Source organism: Rhinopithecus bieti, unplaced genomic scaffold, assembly GCF_001698545.2.
Source record: "Rhinopithecus bieti isolate Rb0 unplaced genomic scaffold, ASM169854v2 scaffold_24306, whole genome shotgun sequence".
Lineage (NCBI taxonomy): Eukaryota > Metazoa > Chordata > Mammalia > Primates > Cercopithecidae > Rhinopithecus > Rhinopithecus bieti.
Genome location: NW_016811898.1, coordinates 1929931 through 1945187, shown reverse-complemented (window position 1 = coordinate 1945187; position 15257 = coordinate 1929931). Strand labels below are relative to the sequence as shown.

Genomic DNA, 15257 nt, shown 5'->3' with positions numbered 1-15257 from the left:
TGCTTCTCCTGTTCTATACCTTTTACTCTAGCCAAACTCAGCTGTTACTGATCTCATATACCATCTGTTTTATTTATTTATTTATTTCCTTCTTATTCCCCTCCTCCAATTCATCCCCTTCTTCCCATCAAGGCCAATCTAAATCCTTCTCATTTTTAAAGGCTACATTTATAGATTTTCCTAGTCTTAAGTCATCTTTTTTCTCCTGTGAATTCCTATAGCACTTAATTGACGCTTCTCTTATGACGTGTTTAATGTTTGGCTGGTCATTATAGCTTTTTCTATAAATGTTATACCTTCTCTTATGAGGATATAACCTTCTTAAGGACAAAACTGTGTTCTTATCTTATTTCTTTGTAGCACCGTATAGTGCCGTGTACAAAACAGGTATTTAATAAACAGTACTTCACCAAATGCTTTATTGCTTTTGAAAGCACTTCAGTTAACGTGATTAGAAGTTATTCAGAATGATTTTGGCACAGTAACTGTCCACTAACGTAATAGATTGTAACAAAAAATCTTTTTGATGAGGATATAGTATTGGGGAAACATTGGAAGGATATCTTGCCTTAGCAGAAAGTATCTGGGAATTAGTACCACTATAGAAAAATAAAAATGGCAACACATGGCTAGAAAAGATCTATTTAAAATGGAAATAGAAAGTTCAGAGAATAATCTAAGCTCTGGATTCTGATATACTTTTGTGTGGCTTACAGGGACAATATAAAGGCATTTATACATTCATACAGTAATCTTTAAACATATAGTAATCTTTAAAAGTTTTTAACAGGATTCAGCATTGGGCCAGTAACTGGAATATATGTATGTTCACATGATTGTTGCTCTTTCTTTCTGTTTGCGTAAGTTCCAATAAGATTTTTAAAATTCCTTTTCACATACTATATAATTCTTGTGTGTACATGATATTTATTGATTTGAAAAAAATTATGAGATATTCTCTTTGTAGGCGAGATCTGAGAGGCAAAATGTTGATTGATTTTTCATTTTTCAAGATTAACTTTAAACAGATGACTTGGCTGAAGCTGTAAGAGCAGTAGCAATTAGCCTAAGGTTACTGCATTCCTGTGGAGACTAACAAGGATGCCACCTGGTTATTTACAGACCATTCTAGAATATCTCTGCCTTAATGTGGTGGTTTGAGTAGAATCTAAATTTATCTTGAATGTCTCTATGCTTGAGGGATTTTTAGCACTGTACCTTCTTAGGTTAGAGTGATTTCTAGAGTTTCGGTTCCCTGAGAACATTTAGATTGATTACTAAATGGCATTTAGAAAAAAAATCACAACTTATAGTGCCCATTGCTTTGTTGTTTACATAGAAACAGCTGATATATAAAAATTGTCAATCATAACAGCTACATATTTCAGAAGAATTTGGGGTGAGAATGATGAAACTATTAATGAAATGATATAATAGCAGATGGGAAATGCCATCAACAATATAAAATGTGAAAACTGTGAGTCACAAAAGATGCTAGTTACGTTTGCCAGTTAGGTGGCATCAGAACAATTTGAGCCACTTTAGCTGTGTTAATCTTTACTTTTCTGTAGTTTGCCTATATCACAGAATCAGTATAAATGTATATGGACATTTATTAGGCTTCACATTCCAAAAAGTTTTAAATATGCATATATTAGTTACCTATTGCTCTTGTAACAAATTACCGAAAACCTTGTGGCTTAAAACAATATAAAAGTTTTGGGATTTTTTTGCTTGTTTTGTTTTATAGTTCTGGAAGTCAGAACAATTACAATTAAGTATAAATTCAAAATGAGTTATGTAGGAATAAAATCCAGGTGTCATCAGGGTTGGATCCTTCTAGAGGTTTCAGGGGAGAATCTGTTCCTTGCCTCTTCCATCTTCTGGTGGCTGCCTGCCAGTGTTCTTGACTGGTAGCTGTATGACTCCAATCTCTGTTTCTGTGGTCACATTGCCTTTTCCTCTTCTGCAGCCAAATCTGCTCCTGCCTCCCTCCTGTAAGGATACCTGCAATTATATTTAGGGGTCACACAAATAATCCAGGATAATCTTCCCATCCCAAAATTCTTGACTTACTCATTTCTACAAATCCCCTTTTGGCGTATAAGGTAGCATTCACAGGTCCTGTGAATTATTACATAGATTTTATTCAGCCTACCCTAATACCCATTATGATATACCCACATTTTAATACAAAATATTATTTTAACCAGGATCTTTTAAATGTGTTTCATTTAGAAGGAAGATGATTTTATGTTTTAATATTAATGCAGAAGTTCATAGTTGGCTTTTAATTGACTATTTCCTCTTGATTGTGTCATTGATGGTTTTCTAAAAGTAATTCTTTAATTTTATGACATCTATAAAACACCAGTATATCCAAAAAAGAGAAATGTTTGTATCATCTCTTTTTATGTATTTGTAATTTTCCCCGCCTATCAAAATTGGATTAGAAGTTAGCCAGGAATAAGTTAGGAATGTCCTATTTAGAATTATCCATATGATCTAATTTGGTGGGAATGGGCATGTTGGATTTGGCAGATAATTGAAGTAGAATACATTTACAGTAAATCATTTGGAAATTTGGGTTTTATCATGGTTTTCCCACTTTTTTAACGTTTAAAAAACTTCTATTTGAAGATAATTATGTATTTATAGAGTAGTTGCAAAAATCAAAACAGTACAAAAAAAAAAAAAAACACACCTCCATGCTCTTTACCTAGATTCACCTAAGGTTAACATTTTACCCCATTTGCTTTATCTTTTGTTCTCTCTCTTTGTCTATGTATGTATGTATGTATATCCTTTGTCTTTACTGACATTGACATTTTTGAAGAATGCAGTCCTCCTTCCTGTTTTCCCCTCTGTGAGGATTTTTAAAAATTGGATGTAATTCACATGCCATGTAATTCACTTTTTTAAAGTGTACAAATCAGTGGTTTTTGATATATTCATAAGGTTGTACAAGGATCACCATGATCTAATTCTAGAACATTTTCATCACCTGAAACAGAAACGCTGGGCCTGGAGTGGTGGCTCATGCCTATAATCCTAGCACTTTGGGAGGCTGAGATGGGAGGATCACTTGAACCTAGGGATTTGAGGCTGCACTGAGGCAAGATTATGCCACTGCACACTATCCTTGGTGACAAAGTGAGACCCTGTCTATAAACAAAACAGAGTACTTTAGCAGTTATTCCTCATTCCACCCCTCCTCTAACATTCACCAATCTATTTTCTCTTTGGATTTGCCTATTCTGGGCATTGTATGTAAAAGTAATCATTTGATATGTGACCTTTTGTGTCTGGCATCTTTCACTTAGCATAATGTTTTCAAGGTTCATCACGTTGTCACATGCATCAGTTTTGAATCATATGAAGTGCCAAGTAACATCCAATTGTATGGATTAATGAAATGGCCAAGTAATATATTCCATTTATGGATATACCAAGTTTTGTTTATCTATTCACCATTTGATGAAAGTTTAGGTTGCTTCTACTTTTTGGCCATTATGCATAGTGCTGCTATGAACATTCAAGTTTTTATGTAATGTACAACTTTTTATGTAAATATGTTTTCCATTCTGTTGGGTGTACATGAAGGAGTAGAATTGCTGGGTCAAGTTAAACTCTGTTTAACTTTTTAAGGAACTGCCTGCTCATTATTTTTAGTTTCTTTCCTAAGGCATTTTTTCTCCTCTTTGAAAATTCAGGGCAGTGATTCTGGGGTGGGGATGGTAGGTGCTTTTTTCAACCTCAGATGTCCTTCCAGAGATTTAATGTTGAGGATAACTTCTTTAAAGTCTAGCAGGGTGCTCCTCTCTTGACCTGAGAATAAAATACTAAGATGATCTGACCTAGCAGAATAGTTCTTTTCATTTGTGTTTAGTGGTTTTCAATGCATTTTGTTTTCTATTTAGTTCTATTAAAGAGATTGTTGGCAACCTTAGTTGTTTTAGTAGATTGAAATGCTTCTTAACTGGGATGTTATTTATCCCTATCTATTGGCTTACAAGGAGAACTGGGAATCCATTCAACAAATAAAAGGTTTTTTTCGTCTTTTAAAAAGTCACGGAGAAAATGACACAATGTAGCATTAGTCATATTCCTTTAAATAGAAGAAAATATAAAAATTAATTTTGTTAGTATGATTATTTTAAAGATGTGATGGCAAATCCATACAAAAGCTTAGGAGTAAAATTTGTTTAGCTTTATTTTAATATCTATAATAATTGCTTATTCCTACATGATATGGAAAAAATAAAAATTTTGGGTTTGTATGTAGTTCAAGCATCTTTAATCATAGGTGAGAAGATCTTTAAATATCTTAAGCAAAAGAAATAGAAAATTCAGTCAAAGATAAGAGTTGGGGTAAGGGTTGCAGCATTCTGTAAGATCAAATTATTAAGTAACATTTGACTTAGATTAAGTAATCTAAGGCTGTAGGCTGTAGGACTGCAAGATAAACTCTGCCTTTAAGTTAAAAAGTACTTACTTTGCATAATAAATTAATTAGAGTATGGAGAAGAAACCAGGAATATCCTAGCTGAAATCCCTGATAGTAATGAAACTTTGATCAGCTAAAGTGATACTATCAAAAAAATGCCTTGAGATGATAAGACTTTCAGTAAGGGATATGCAACTTTTAACCCTAGGGAGATTTACAATTAAATATGAATTGAGAATCAAACCTAGTTTTTCTATTTCGTTTTGGAGCTTGGATATCTATTATCAGTAGACAGCCAATATTTTATGGAATGCCCGTACTGTAAGTTCCCTATGGACAAAAACAATATCCTATTTACCTTTAAAGTTAAGAGCACTAACTTTGGTGTCAGATACATATTTTCTTCCAGCTCTCCCTATTTCCTCACGGAATTCTTAAGTTTCTAAGCTTCGGTTTCTTCATAAAATAGAAATGACAGTATCTATTTTATATGGCTGGGGACGGTGAAATGAGATGATGAATGTAAAGCATTTAGCATAGTACTTGGTGTATAGTAGGAGCCCAATGAATGTTAGCCCTTTTACTGTTACTGTTCTTCTTCTTGTTATTGTTTTTATGCTATTTCCATGTAGATCATGTAACTATTTTAATAAATGTTTGTTCAATTAATGTGTTACTTTTCAGTTACATTGTTTAATATTTTTGCCTTATCTACAGTTATAAATTTGTTTGAAGTTTATAGAAAATGTATAGCATGTTAATATGTTTGATAGTGTCATACCTTCTAGTAAACTTTGATAATTTAGATCTGCTACACAGAAGAGAGATTTAAATGTTGTCTCTCTTTTTTTTTTTTTAATTTTAGAGACCTATTACTACATTTCTCCATTAGTTGGTGTATTTTTCTTGGCTCTAACTCCTATTTGGATTATAATAGCTGCCAAACATCCAGCCACAAGAACAGTTCTCCACTCAGGCTGGGAGCCTGTCATAACAGCTATGGTTATAAGTAGGTTAGTATTAAAATATGTGTGTGTGTGTGTATGTGTCTGTCTGTCTGTGTGTGTCTTCTATAAGCATATATGTACATGCATATTAAAACAAATGAATTGCCTGTTTTTATTTCTTAGGTTAATTATTTTATATAGCCAATTCATTATTCTCCCAGGTATTATAACAAGGGATCTGAATGACAGGCATTATTAATGAAATCTGTAGACATAAAGAACCTCATTTGGCTACCAGTTTCAAACTTCTCTCCAACCAAAGCCTTACCAGACTGAGTAAAATTTAGTGGTGTTTGTCTTTGTGTGTGTATGTGTGTGTTAACCTGACAAGGACATTACTTACTCTGAGTATTAAGTTGCTCAGATAAATATCATAAAGCCTTAGAAATGTATATTCCATTGGCTACTTCCATATCTAGGACTCTGATGACCTCAAGATGTAATTAAGGACGTATGTAAAAGATTTAGCCGCAAGCATCCTCATCACCCCAGAGTTTTTAATAACAAAAATAAATAGGACAACATAAAGGTCTTGCAATGTGGTATTGATCAGATAAATTATTATATAGTCACAGAATGGAATATCAGCCATTAAAATAACGTTGTAGCATTTCTTTTTTTTTTTTTTTTTTTGAGGCGGAGTCTCGCTCTGTCGCCCTGACTGGAGTGCAGTGGCCAGATCTCAGCTCACTGCAAGCTCCGCCTCCCGGGTTTACGCCATTCTCCTGCCTCAGCCTCCCGAGTAGCTGGGATTACAGGCGCCCGCCACCTCGCCCGGCTAGTTTTGTATTTTAGTAGAGACGGGGTTTCACCGTGTTAGCCAGGATGGTCTCGATCTCCTGACCTCGTGATCCGCCCGTCTCGGCCTCCCAAAGTGCTGGGATTACAGGCTTGAGCCACCGCGCCCGGCCAATAACGTTGTAGCATTTCTATTGCTATGGAAAGATGTTTATTATACATCTGATGAAAAGAACAACCTAGAAAAGAGTATGAGTTTCCTACTAAACATGGTAGGTTAAGAAACATTTCTTTTCCTTCCTGAAACTACTAAAAGGACAGTAAGAGAATAAAAATGCTATAAAACCACCAAGATAGAAGGGGAGCAAAGAGGGCAGCAGGTGAGCGATTTGACAACGTTAGGAAGATAGGAATCAGATGAAGAGCTATTAACTGAATGAGCAGAATGAAAAAAGCTGAAACCTAACTATCAGAAGCAAGCCTCAGAAACCCAGAAAGAGGAATTAAAGCCATCAAGTACATCTGAAAGCTTCAATGAAGAAGATTGGTTGAAAGTTTAGGTAAGGAGCAACTAGATCCCCAAAATCTTTCTCCAGCTTTAGCACCTGTGTGACTGTCCCCTCACACCTTAGCAGAAGATAAGAATAACCTCTCAAGAGGCTAAATCGGAGAGGTTCTGGATTCAAAAACACATGTACATGTGAGGATGTGGCTTAAGTACTGTATGAAAAATAGCAAGACTAAGCAAAAGTCTACACACTAAACAATGAGAACCCTATCCCACTTCCTTTTCTTTGTATAATGCTGGGAGACAGCCTTTTACCCCCAGGCAAAAAAATTAGATAATTCCTGTCTGGGGAAACTTACCAGCACAAAAGATCAGACCTGCAGATACTAACCCTTGTGAGTCCTTTAATGAAAGAGCTGCAAACCCACCTGATTGTCTTCCGTGAGTCCCACTTGCTGACAAACTCTGCCCATGTACACAGAGAGCTCCAAGTATGCCTTGCGGTGCCCCTTAAACAGGGGCAGCCAGTAAAGGATTGCTCGACATTTCATAAAGGCCTCTAACATAAAAGACAGAAAAAAAAAAATGATAAGGAAAGTATCATCAGTACTTTCAGAAAACTCTTATCAGTATCCTCAGATAAATAAGAGAAGTTATTACATAACAGCTATTGCATAATATTCATAATAGAGGAACAGAATGCAAAAGAATATCTGAAAAACATTAAGAGCTCTTGGGAATTAAAAAATACATAAATAGCAGAAACAAACAAATTCTGTAGAAAAGTTCGAAGTTACAGTAGAGGAACCCTCCTGAAAAGCAAACCATGAAGCAAAGAGATAGACAATAGGAGGTGAACGATAAGGAGAGAAAATTATCAAATAAATAATACAAGAAAATTCCCAGAACAGAAAATCACGAGCTTCATGATGGAAAGGGCCCGCTAAGTACCCAGTGCAATAAATTAAAGTAGGAGGGACCCAAATCAAAGCATATCATCATGAATCTCAGATGTTTCCAGAGAAAAAATAAGTTACATATGAAGCACTGGGAACCAGAATTATGTCCCATAGCAACACTAAAATGATTTCTTTGAAATTCTGAGAGAAAATTATTTTGAACATAAAATATAGTCACAGTATCAATCACGTGTAAGAGAAGACTAAAGAAATTTTCAGACAGGCAGAATCTCATGGAATTTACTGCCCCTCTACCCTTTTGTATAAAGCTGAAAGGAGGTGTGGTCTTTCAAAATTAGGAAATAAATCAAAGATGATACAGGAAAGAAGAAATCTATTCTGTGGCAGCATGTGGTTCATTTTTCTGTAATGTAGATTGCTTTTTTTCCTGGAGGATTCAGGCAACAGGATCCCACAAAATACTGGGATTTTGTTATAGTACATAGACCAAGATCCAAGGAGGTATTGGAGGGAAGGTACAGGATGACAGCTGTGCATCAGGCCTAGACAGGCAACCATCCGGATTGGCAGGAGGACAGGGGCTTAAGGAGGGAGGTCTCTAAGAAAAAAAAAGAAAAGTAGAATTGATGAGTTTGACTGCATTGAAAGGTACTTCATAAACTTAGTTACACATGTGAAACTGAATTAGTAATAGGTACCTAAAAAGTGAAGAAAAATATGAGGCAAAACAAAAAGTGTAAGTGAAGATATCTAATAATACACTCTGGCTCAGCTATGAATAATGAAATTTCCATTGTTATAATAAAGTCAACCCTAAGTATTTCACCAGAAATTATAACCAGATTAGCAGGATGGGAGGAGGAAGGGATTTGGGAAGGGATCAAAGTGGGGAGGGAAGTGTAAGAGAGGTCAAATACTCATCTGCCATAGTAGGAAGTCATTTGCTAAATGTCTAAAATTTCAAATTATAAGCATGTTATTTAGAAAAATTAAATGCCAGAAGAAACTACTAAAGAAGTTAAAAAGAATTTCTAGTAGAGAGAAGGACCTGGAGGTGGGGCTAGGGACTATTGTTTTATTATAAACTTCATGGTACTTTTACATACCTCTCTTTTTTTTTTTTTTTTTTAAGAGATTGTGTCTCGCCGTGTTTCCCCAGCTGAAGCACAGTGGCTTGATTGTAGTTCACTGCAGCCTCAAACTCCTAGGCTCAAACATCCTAGGCTCAAACAGCCCTCCTGCCTCAGTTTCTTGAGCAGCTGGGACTACAGGCATGCACCCACCCAGCTAATATTTTTACTCTTTTGTAGAGACAGGGTCTCGCTGTGTTGACCTGACTGGTCTTAAACTGCTGGTCTCAAGCAATCCTCTCACTTCGGCCTCCCAGAGTGCTGGGATTACAGGCATGAGCCACCATGCCGGCTGTACTTTTACTTTTTTAATGACATACGTCTGCATGATAAAAATAAAATTTAATAAAAGCAAATAAAACTGCTTTTATCATTTAATTTTATTTAAAAAAACGTATATAGTAAAAACGCTGGGTTGTGGAGATGTCGGTCAATGGATTAAAAATTTTGGTTAGAGGAACATGTTCAAGAGATTTATTGTACAACATGGTGATGATAGTTTATAACGGTGTATTGTATTCATCAAAATTGCCAAGAGATTTTAGGTGTTCTCACCACAAAAAATAAGTATGTCAAGTAATGCATAAGTTAATTAGCTCAATTTAGTCATTCCACAATATATACATATTTCAAAACATGTTGTATAGGATAAATATATGCAATTTTTATTGTCAATTTAAATAAGTAACAAAATATGTAAGTAAAAAATGTCTAGAAGCCTATATAACAGCATACTAACAGTGTAACTCAATGATGTAACTAGGGTTGGTTTTTACTTTATTCATTTTGTCTTTTCTAATTTTTTCTGTAGTAACTTTTGTCACTGGGCTTAACAGGAATCTTAAAAAATGTATTTTTAGCAATTGTTGTTATGTTATATCCACAACAGGATCTATATATTCTGTCAGAGAGGTTTATTTTTTGACTCATAACTAGTTTGTTCTTGAAATATGTACTTTGTTCTTTTAATTAGGGCTTAAAATGTTAAAATATTTCTAAAGAGGACTATTTTGGGGCTCTACAGTGTACCTCTTTAATGAGAACGCCTACAGTTTAGGCATATTAAGACATAATTCATTTATTTACTAAAGAATTAAAATGATAAAGATTTGATACTTTTTTAATGTTAACTATCAGGTAAGAACATTTGATCTGCTATTTTGACAATCAATCCCATTCTGTGACAGCATGTAGTTCATTTTGTTGTAATGTGGATGGCATTTTTCTGGAAGATTTGGGCACAGGATCCCATGGAATATTAGGACTGGCAATGTTTTATACTACATAGACCCAGAAACTGATGTTAACCATTTGATAATGGCCTTGGAAACTTAAAAAAGTCTCCAAGTTCCACTGACACATTGAGAGTATACGGCTTGCTACCATATAACGATATGTTAGTTTTCCAGATTTCTGTTCTCAAGATCAGCTCTTTCTATAGCAATAACTCATTATTTTAATTTGCCAGTAATAAGACACATCCTAATAATATCTAGTTTTAACACAATAAAAATAACTTATTTTATGCCTTATTTATTTCAAATATGAAAACATACTCTTTTTAAAATTATTTTTTAAATTATGAGAGTGATCAATGGCATGGTTTTAAAAAATTAATAAGCACAGAAGAATATAAAATGACCGTCAGTCCCCTGTCACCCTCACCCCCAGAAATAGACATGGTTAATAATTTCTTGTACGCTGTTCACGACATTTTAATGCATTTAAAGCATATGCTTTTTCTTTTCACAAGTCGCATATCTTAGACATCAGAATTCTGAAATTTGGGGCTAGAGCTTATGCCATGTTTTATTTTCAACATTTTACTGTTGACATTGATTTTACTTTGAATATTTTCTTTTGCTCTATCTTTAAAATGTGTGAATATTTTATTTTAAAAAGGAGGGGTGTCTGTATGTACAGAATAACTTGAAGTATATTCTCTTTCCTCTTCTCTAAATTGTATAAATTTATCTCTTTCAGCATTGGAGGCCTTATTCTGGACACAACTGTATCTGACCCAAACTTGGTTGGGATTGTTGTTTACACGCCAGTTATTAATGGTAAGAATTAGATACACTGTTTCCTGATAATATCAAATCTTGTATACTCTTAGGTACTATTAGGAGTCTTAGGGCTCAGATTCAAGAGGTCTGTACTCCTATCCAGCCATTCTCCCTCCAACCGTAAGTTGTTGCTCACGGTGAAAATGATGTTCCCAGATCTCAGTAGGTGGAATACATTTCTGAAAAGTCCTCTTTCTTAATCTTATCATGAACTACTAGTTTGAGAGTCAGGGATACCTGACTTAAGATTAATGTGGCAAAATACATTTCAGATTTTGTTTATTATTTACATTGGGATTATCTGCTATCATATATTGTTCTGTTGTTCCTTTTGTCAATTTTTGTGGATAAATTAGAGACAGCTGGGTTTAAACATTGCTTGAGTCCATTCAGTTCATTAAAATCTGGGGTGGGCACAGTGGCTCATGGCTGCAATCCCAGTGCTTTGGGAGGCCTCAATAGGAGGGTCGCTTGAGGTTGGGAGCTTGAGGGCAGGGCAACATAGTGAGACCCCCATCTCTATAAAAAATTCAAAACTTAGCCAGGTGTGGTGGCACACACCTGTATTCCCAGGTGTGTCCTCAGGAGGCTGAGGCAGGAGAATTGCTTGAGCCCAGGAGTTAGAGGCTGCAGTTAGCCACTGCATGCTAGCCTGGGAAACAGAGTGAGACCCTGTCTTAAAAAAAAAAAAAAATTAAAGAGAAAATATGCTGGTCCTCAGCTGATCCCTTTAAAATCTGTCATATCACATGCACACGTATGTTTATTGCAGCCACTATTCACAATTAAGCAAAAAAAGGGACTTGCGAAATCCAAAAACCCAAATGCTCCATTCTTGTGACAGATCTGGATTAAAGGAAAATGTTGGGCAACATATTACACCATTGGAATTAACTATGCAAAAAAAAAAAAAGCCATAAAAAAAAAGGATGGAAGGTTTTGCCCGTTTTCCTTTGTAGGGGGACATTTGGAGGCAGTTCTGGGCAAAACTTTCCTTCTTAGCAAAAAAACTATCACAAGAAAAGAAGGAAAAAAAAAAAACCAAAAAAAAACACTTTGCATGCTTTCTCATCATTAAGGTGGGGAAAAAAAAAAACTGGAACAATGAGGAAAAACTTTGAGGACTTTCGGGGAAGGGGAGCAAATTTTTTCACCACCACTGGGGGCCTAAATCATGGGGGAGGGGGAAGCGGGGGAAGGGATTGGCATTTAGGGGGTTGATACAATGATATAAAAACTATGACTTGATTGGGGGGTGCTGACAGTGATGGGTGCCCAAAAAGCACACCAAAAACATGCGCACAAAGTATACATTATAGTAATAAAAAAAACCTGCCCAACGTTATTGCCCATTATGCACATGTACCCTAGAACTTAAAGTATAATAAAAAAAAAAAAATTCTGTCATATATTTTTTTGTTATCTATGAAATGGGAATTATAATACTTAAATTCACAGACATTTATGTATGAATTACATTTAATAAGATCATTTTAATCCAGTCTACCAGCTTCTGGGGTGGCTGTCATTAAAGTGGATTTTTTTTTTTTTACTTTAAGTTTTGGGATACACGTGCAGAACGTGCAGGTTTGATACATAGGTATACATGTGCCATGGTGGTTTGCTGCACCTATCAACCCGTCATCTAGTTTTTAAGCCCCGTGTGCATGAGTTATTTGTCCTAATGCTCTCCCTCCCTTTGCCCCCGACCTGACAGGCCCCATTGTGTGATATTCTCCTCCCTGTGTCCATGTGTTCTCATTGTTGAACTCTAAAGTAGATTTTAAGTATAGCCTAGACCAATGCAGTTTAAGCAGTAATTCTACTTGGGGAAAAACATGTCCCAGGATATACTACATATTTAGTGTAATTTACTTTGCATATCTATGTAAAAAGAAAATATGTCAGTCGGGCATGGTGGCTCATCCCTGTAATCCCAGCACTTTGCGAGGCCAAGGCAAGTGGATCACTTGAGCTCATGAGTTTGAGACCAGCCTGGGCAACATGACCAAACCCTGTCTGCACAAAAAATATAAAAATAGCCAGGCATGGTGGGACACGCCTGTAGTCCCAGGTACGTGGGAGACTGAAGCAAGAGGATCTCCTGAGCCTGGGAGGGAGGCAGAGGTTGCAGTGAGCCAAGATCACACTACTGCACTCCAGCCTGGGCAGCAGAGCAAGACCTTGTCTCAAAAAAAAATGTATATATGTATATATGTAAAATATATATATGACATATAAAGGCAAGTTCTTCAAAATCTAATTTCATATCTAAAATTTCTACTGAATATTTTAATTTTTATATCTCTTTAGAATATCAGTGAACACATTTTCCCTATAGGTCTCTCTCTTCGTGCCTCCATTCTCCCCATTGCCCACACATAAAATTGTGGGACCATCTATTTCAACCTGGTCCTTCATCCTCTTTGACTGAAAAATGACCAAGCCATTGTCTACTTGCCCTTTAACACAGTTCACTTGCTCACTCATTTATTTATATAACAAGCATGTCTTACCCTTGTAGCCTAATGTCTCAATATGGCCATCATTCAAGTAATAAAGTAGGCTTCCTGACTCACTCTCTATTTGATGCAAATTAAGTGTCACTAATAGCCTAGTCATTCTTAAACATTGTTTTTATTACACGGGTCCTAAGACCCGTGTAATAAACAGTGGCTTTTTTATCCCTGCCTATCAAATCAAATTTGAATTTTTCTACCTAACTTTCGAGGCCCTCTGTACATGGTTGGACTCATTGTTTCCCAAAGACACGTACAATTTTTTCATTATTATTCTAGCTAGGTTTTTATATTGTCCCCACAAAGATTCATCTAATTTTCACTGCCTGGAATAACTACTGCTTTCCTCCCACCTCTTCAGATCCTCTTCTGTGAATATTAATGGATGAGTTCATTAGCATAAACATTACTCATAATGACTGTTAGAACTATATTAAACAACATTTCAGTAAGAAATTTAACTTAAATTACAATAACCCTTTTATTATAAGACTTTAATGCATATTTCAGTTGTTTTACCTTACATAAGAAACAATTGTAGAGCTTCACTGAAATGCCCTCCTTGGATGTCTGTGCCGTGGCATTGCGTGATATTCATAGTAATGTATTTTTAGCTTCTCAGTAAGTAAACCTGTTAGTTGGCTATCAGCACTTTGGGAGCCCAAGGCAGGTGAATTGCTTGAGCTCATGAGTTTGAAACCAGCCTGGGCAACACGAACAAAGCCTGTCTGCACAAAAAATATAAAAATTAGCTGGGCATGGTGGTACACCATGAATTTATAAATTCCACTCTTTAAAAAACATTAATAGAAATGGTTTATTCTATGTTCCTGAAAGAAGATGGAATGCTTGAGAATTGAATTTCATTTAAAATGTGTTGGGGAATGTACTATTTAGAGGACCCTTATTTATCTTCATCACTATCATCATCATTGTCTGCTGTTTAGTGAGTACCTACCACTAAGTACCGGGTAACTCACAGCTTTCTTTTATACATGTTATGTCATATAATCCTCACAATAAGATCAGTAAGTTGTCTAAGGTCTCTTACCTTGTAAGTGGTCAGTCACGATTGAAGCCCAGATTGGGTCTATTCTAAAGCCTATGATTTTTTTCCTCAAAATATGCGTATTTATGTTTTATTAGCTACAAGAATGCATACATTATTTAAAGTAAGGCATATCTGTGTTCATATTGTGACTAGAATATCTTTTAATATTTATTAATGTCTTTCAGAACTAGTGGCATTTTCCAAAATATATTTCTTGGTAACACCAGTTCTGTGAGATGTTAATAAGTATAACTTGAAAAGTGAGTTCTGTGGTCAATCAAATTTGGTAAACATTAAGTTAAACAAACTTGTTTACTACAGGATTTCTTAAAGCCTTTATCATGCTAACATATATGTGAGTCTCTCTTTCTGGTACTTCTGTTAGCTAGGTGTTGGGATTTCTACATTTAGCCTTCCTCAGACCCCCTAGACCACACTTTGAGAACCATTGATCTAGGGCTTATATCTTTTTTTTATCACAGTCTACTTTAAAACAATAATGAACCACTTTACATATAGGATAAGAAGCTTATGTCACTCTACTTGAATTACCACTCCTCTTTCTTATGTGCTCTTTTTTGAAATACATTTTACTTTGTAGTAAATCCTATAATATATTGTTATTATTTTTTGCTTCAGTTATTTTTAAAGAGACTAAAAATGAAAAAATATATCTTTTATGTTTTCTCATATAAAGTTATATTTCCAGCACTCTTTCCTTTGTGTAGATGCAGGTTTTTATCTGGTGTTATTTTCCTTCTGCCTGAAGAAATTCCTTTAATGTTTGTTGTAGGGCAGGCTTACAGAGAAAATAGAGGCTTTAGGCATGTCTCTCCCAGCATGCTTCTCTCTCCTTTCCCTTCACCTCTAT

At 35.4% G+C, this 15257-nt stretch overlaps 1 protein-coding gene and 1 long non-coding RNA gene across 8 annotated transcripts in view; one reads left to right on the top strand and one right to left on the bottom strand.

The window, feature by feature from the left end:
- Positions 1-15257, top strand: part of SLC41A2 (solute carrier family 41 member 2) — a 147433-nt gene that overhangs the window by 76904 nt on the left and 55272 nt on the right. For all 7 annotated transcript variants that reach the window (XM_017895330.1, XM_017895325.1, XM_017895327.1 and 4 more), the window contains 2 exons: positions 5313-5460; positions 10734-10813. In XM_017895330.1, the coding sequence (XP_017750819.1) occupies positions 5313-5460; positions 10734-10813 (228 nt within the window). The remainder of the gene's footprint in view (positions 1-5312; positions 5461-10733; positions 10814-15257) is intronic.
- LOC108544274 (uncharacterized) lies at positions 1719-14049 on the bottom strand. The gene is made up of 3 exons (XR_001889784.1): positions 13860-14049; positions 7129-7259; positions 1719-2007 (listed from the first exon to the last, which is right to left on the bottom strand). It is a non-coding gene; the product is annotated as an uncharacterized LOC108544274 (long non-coding RNA).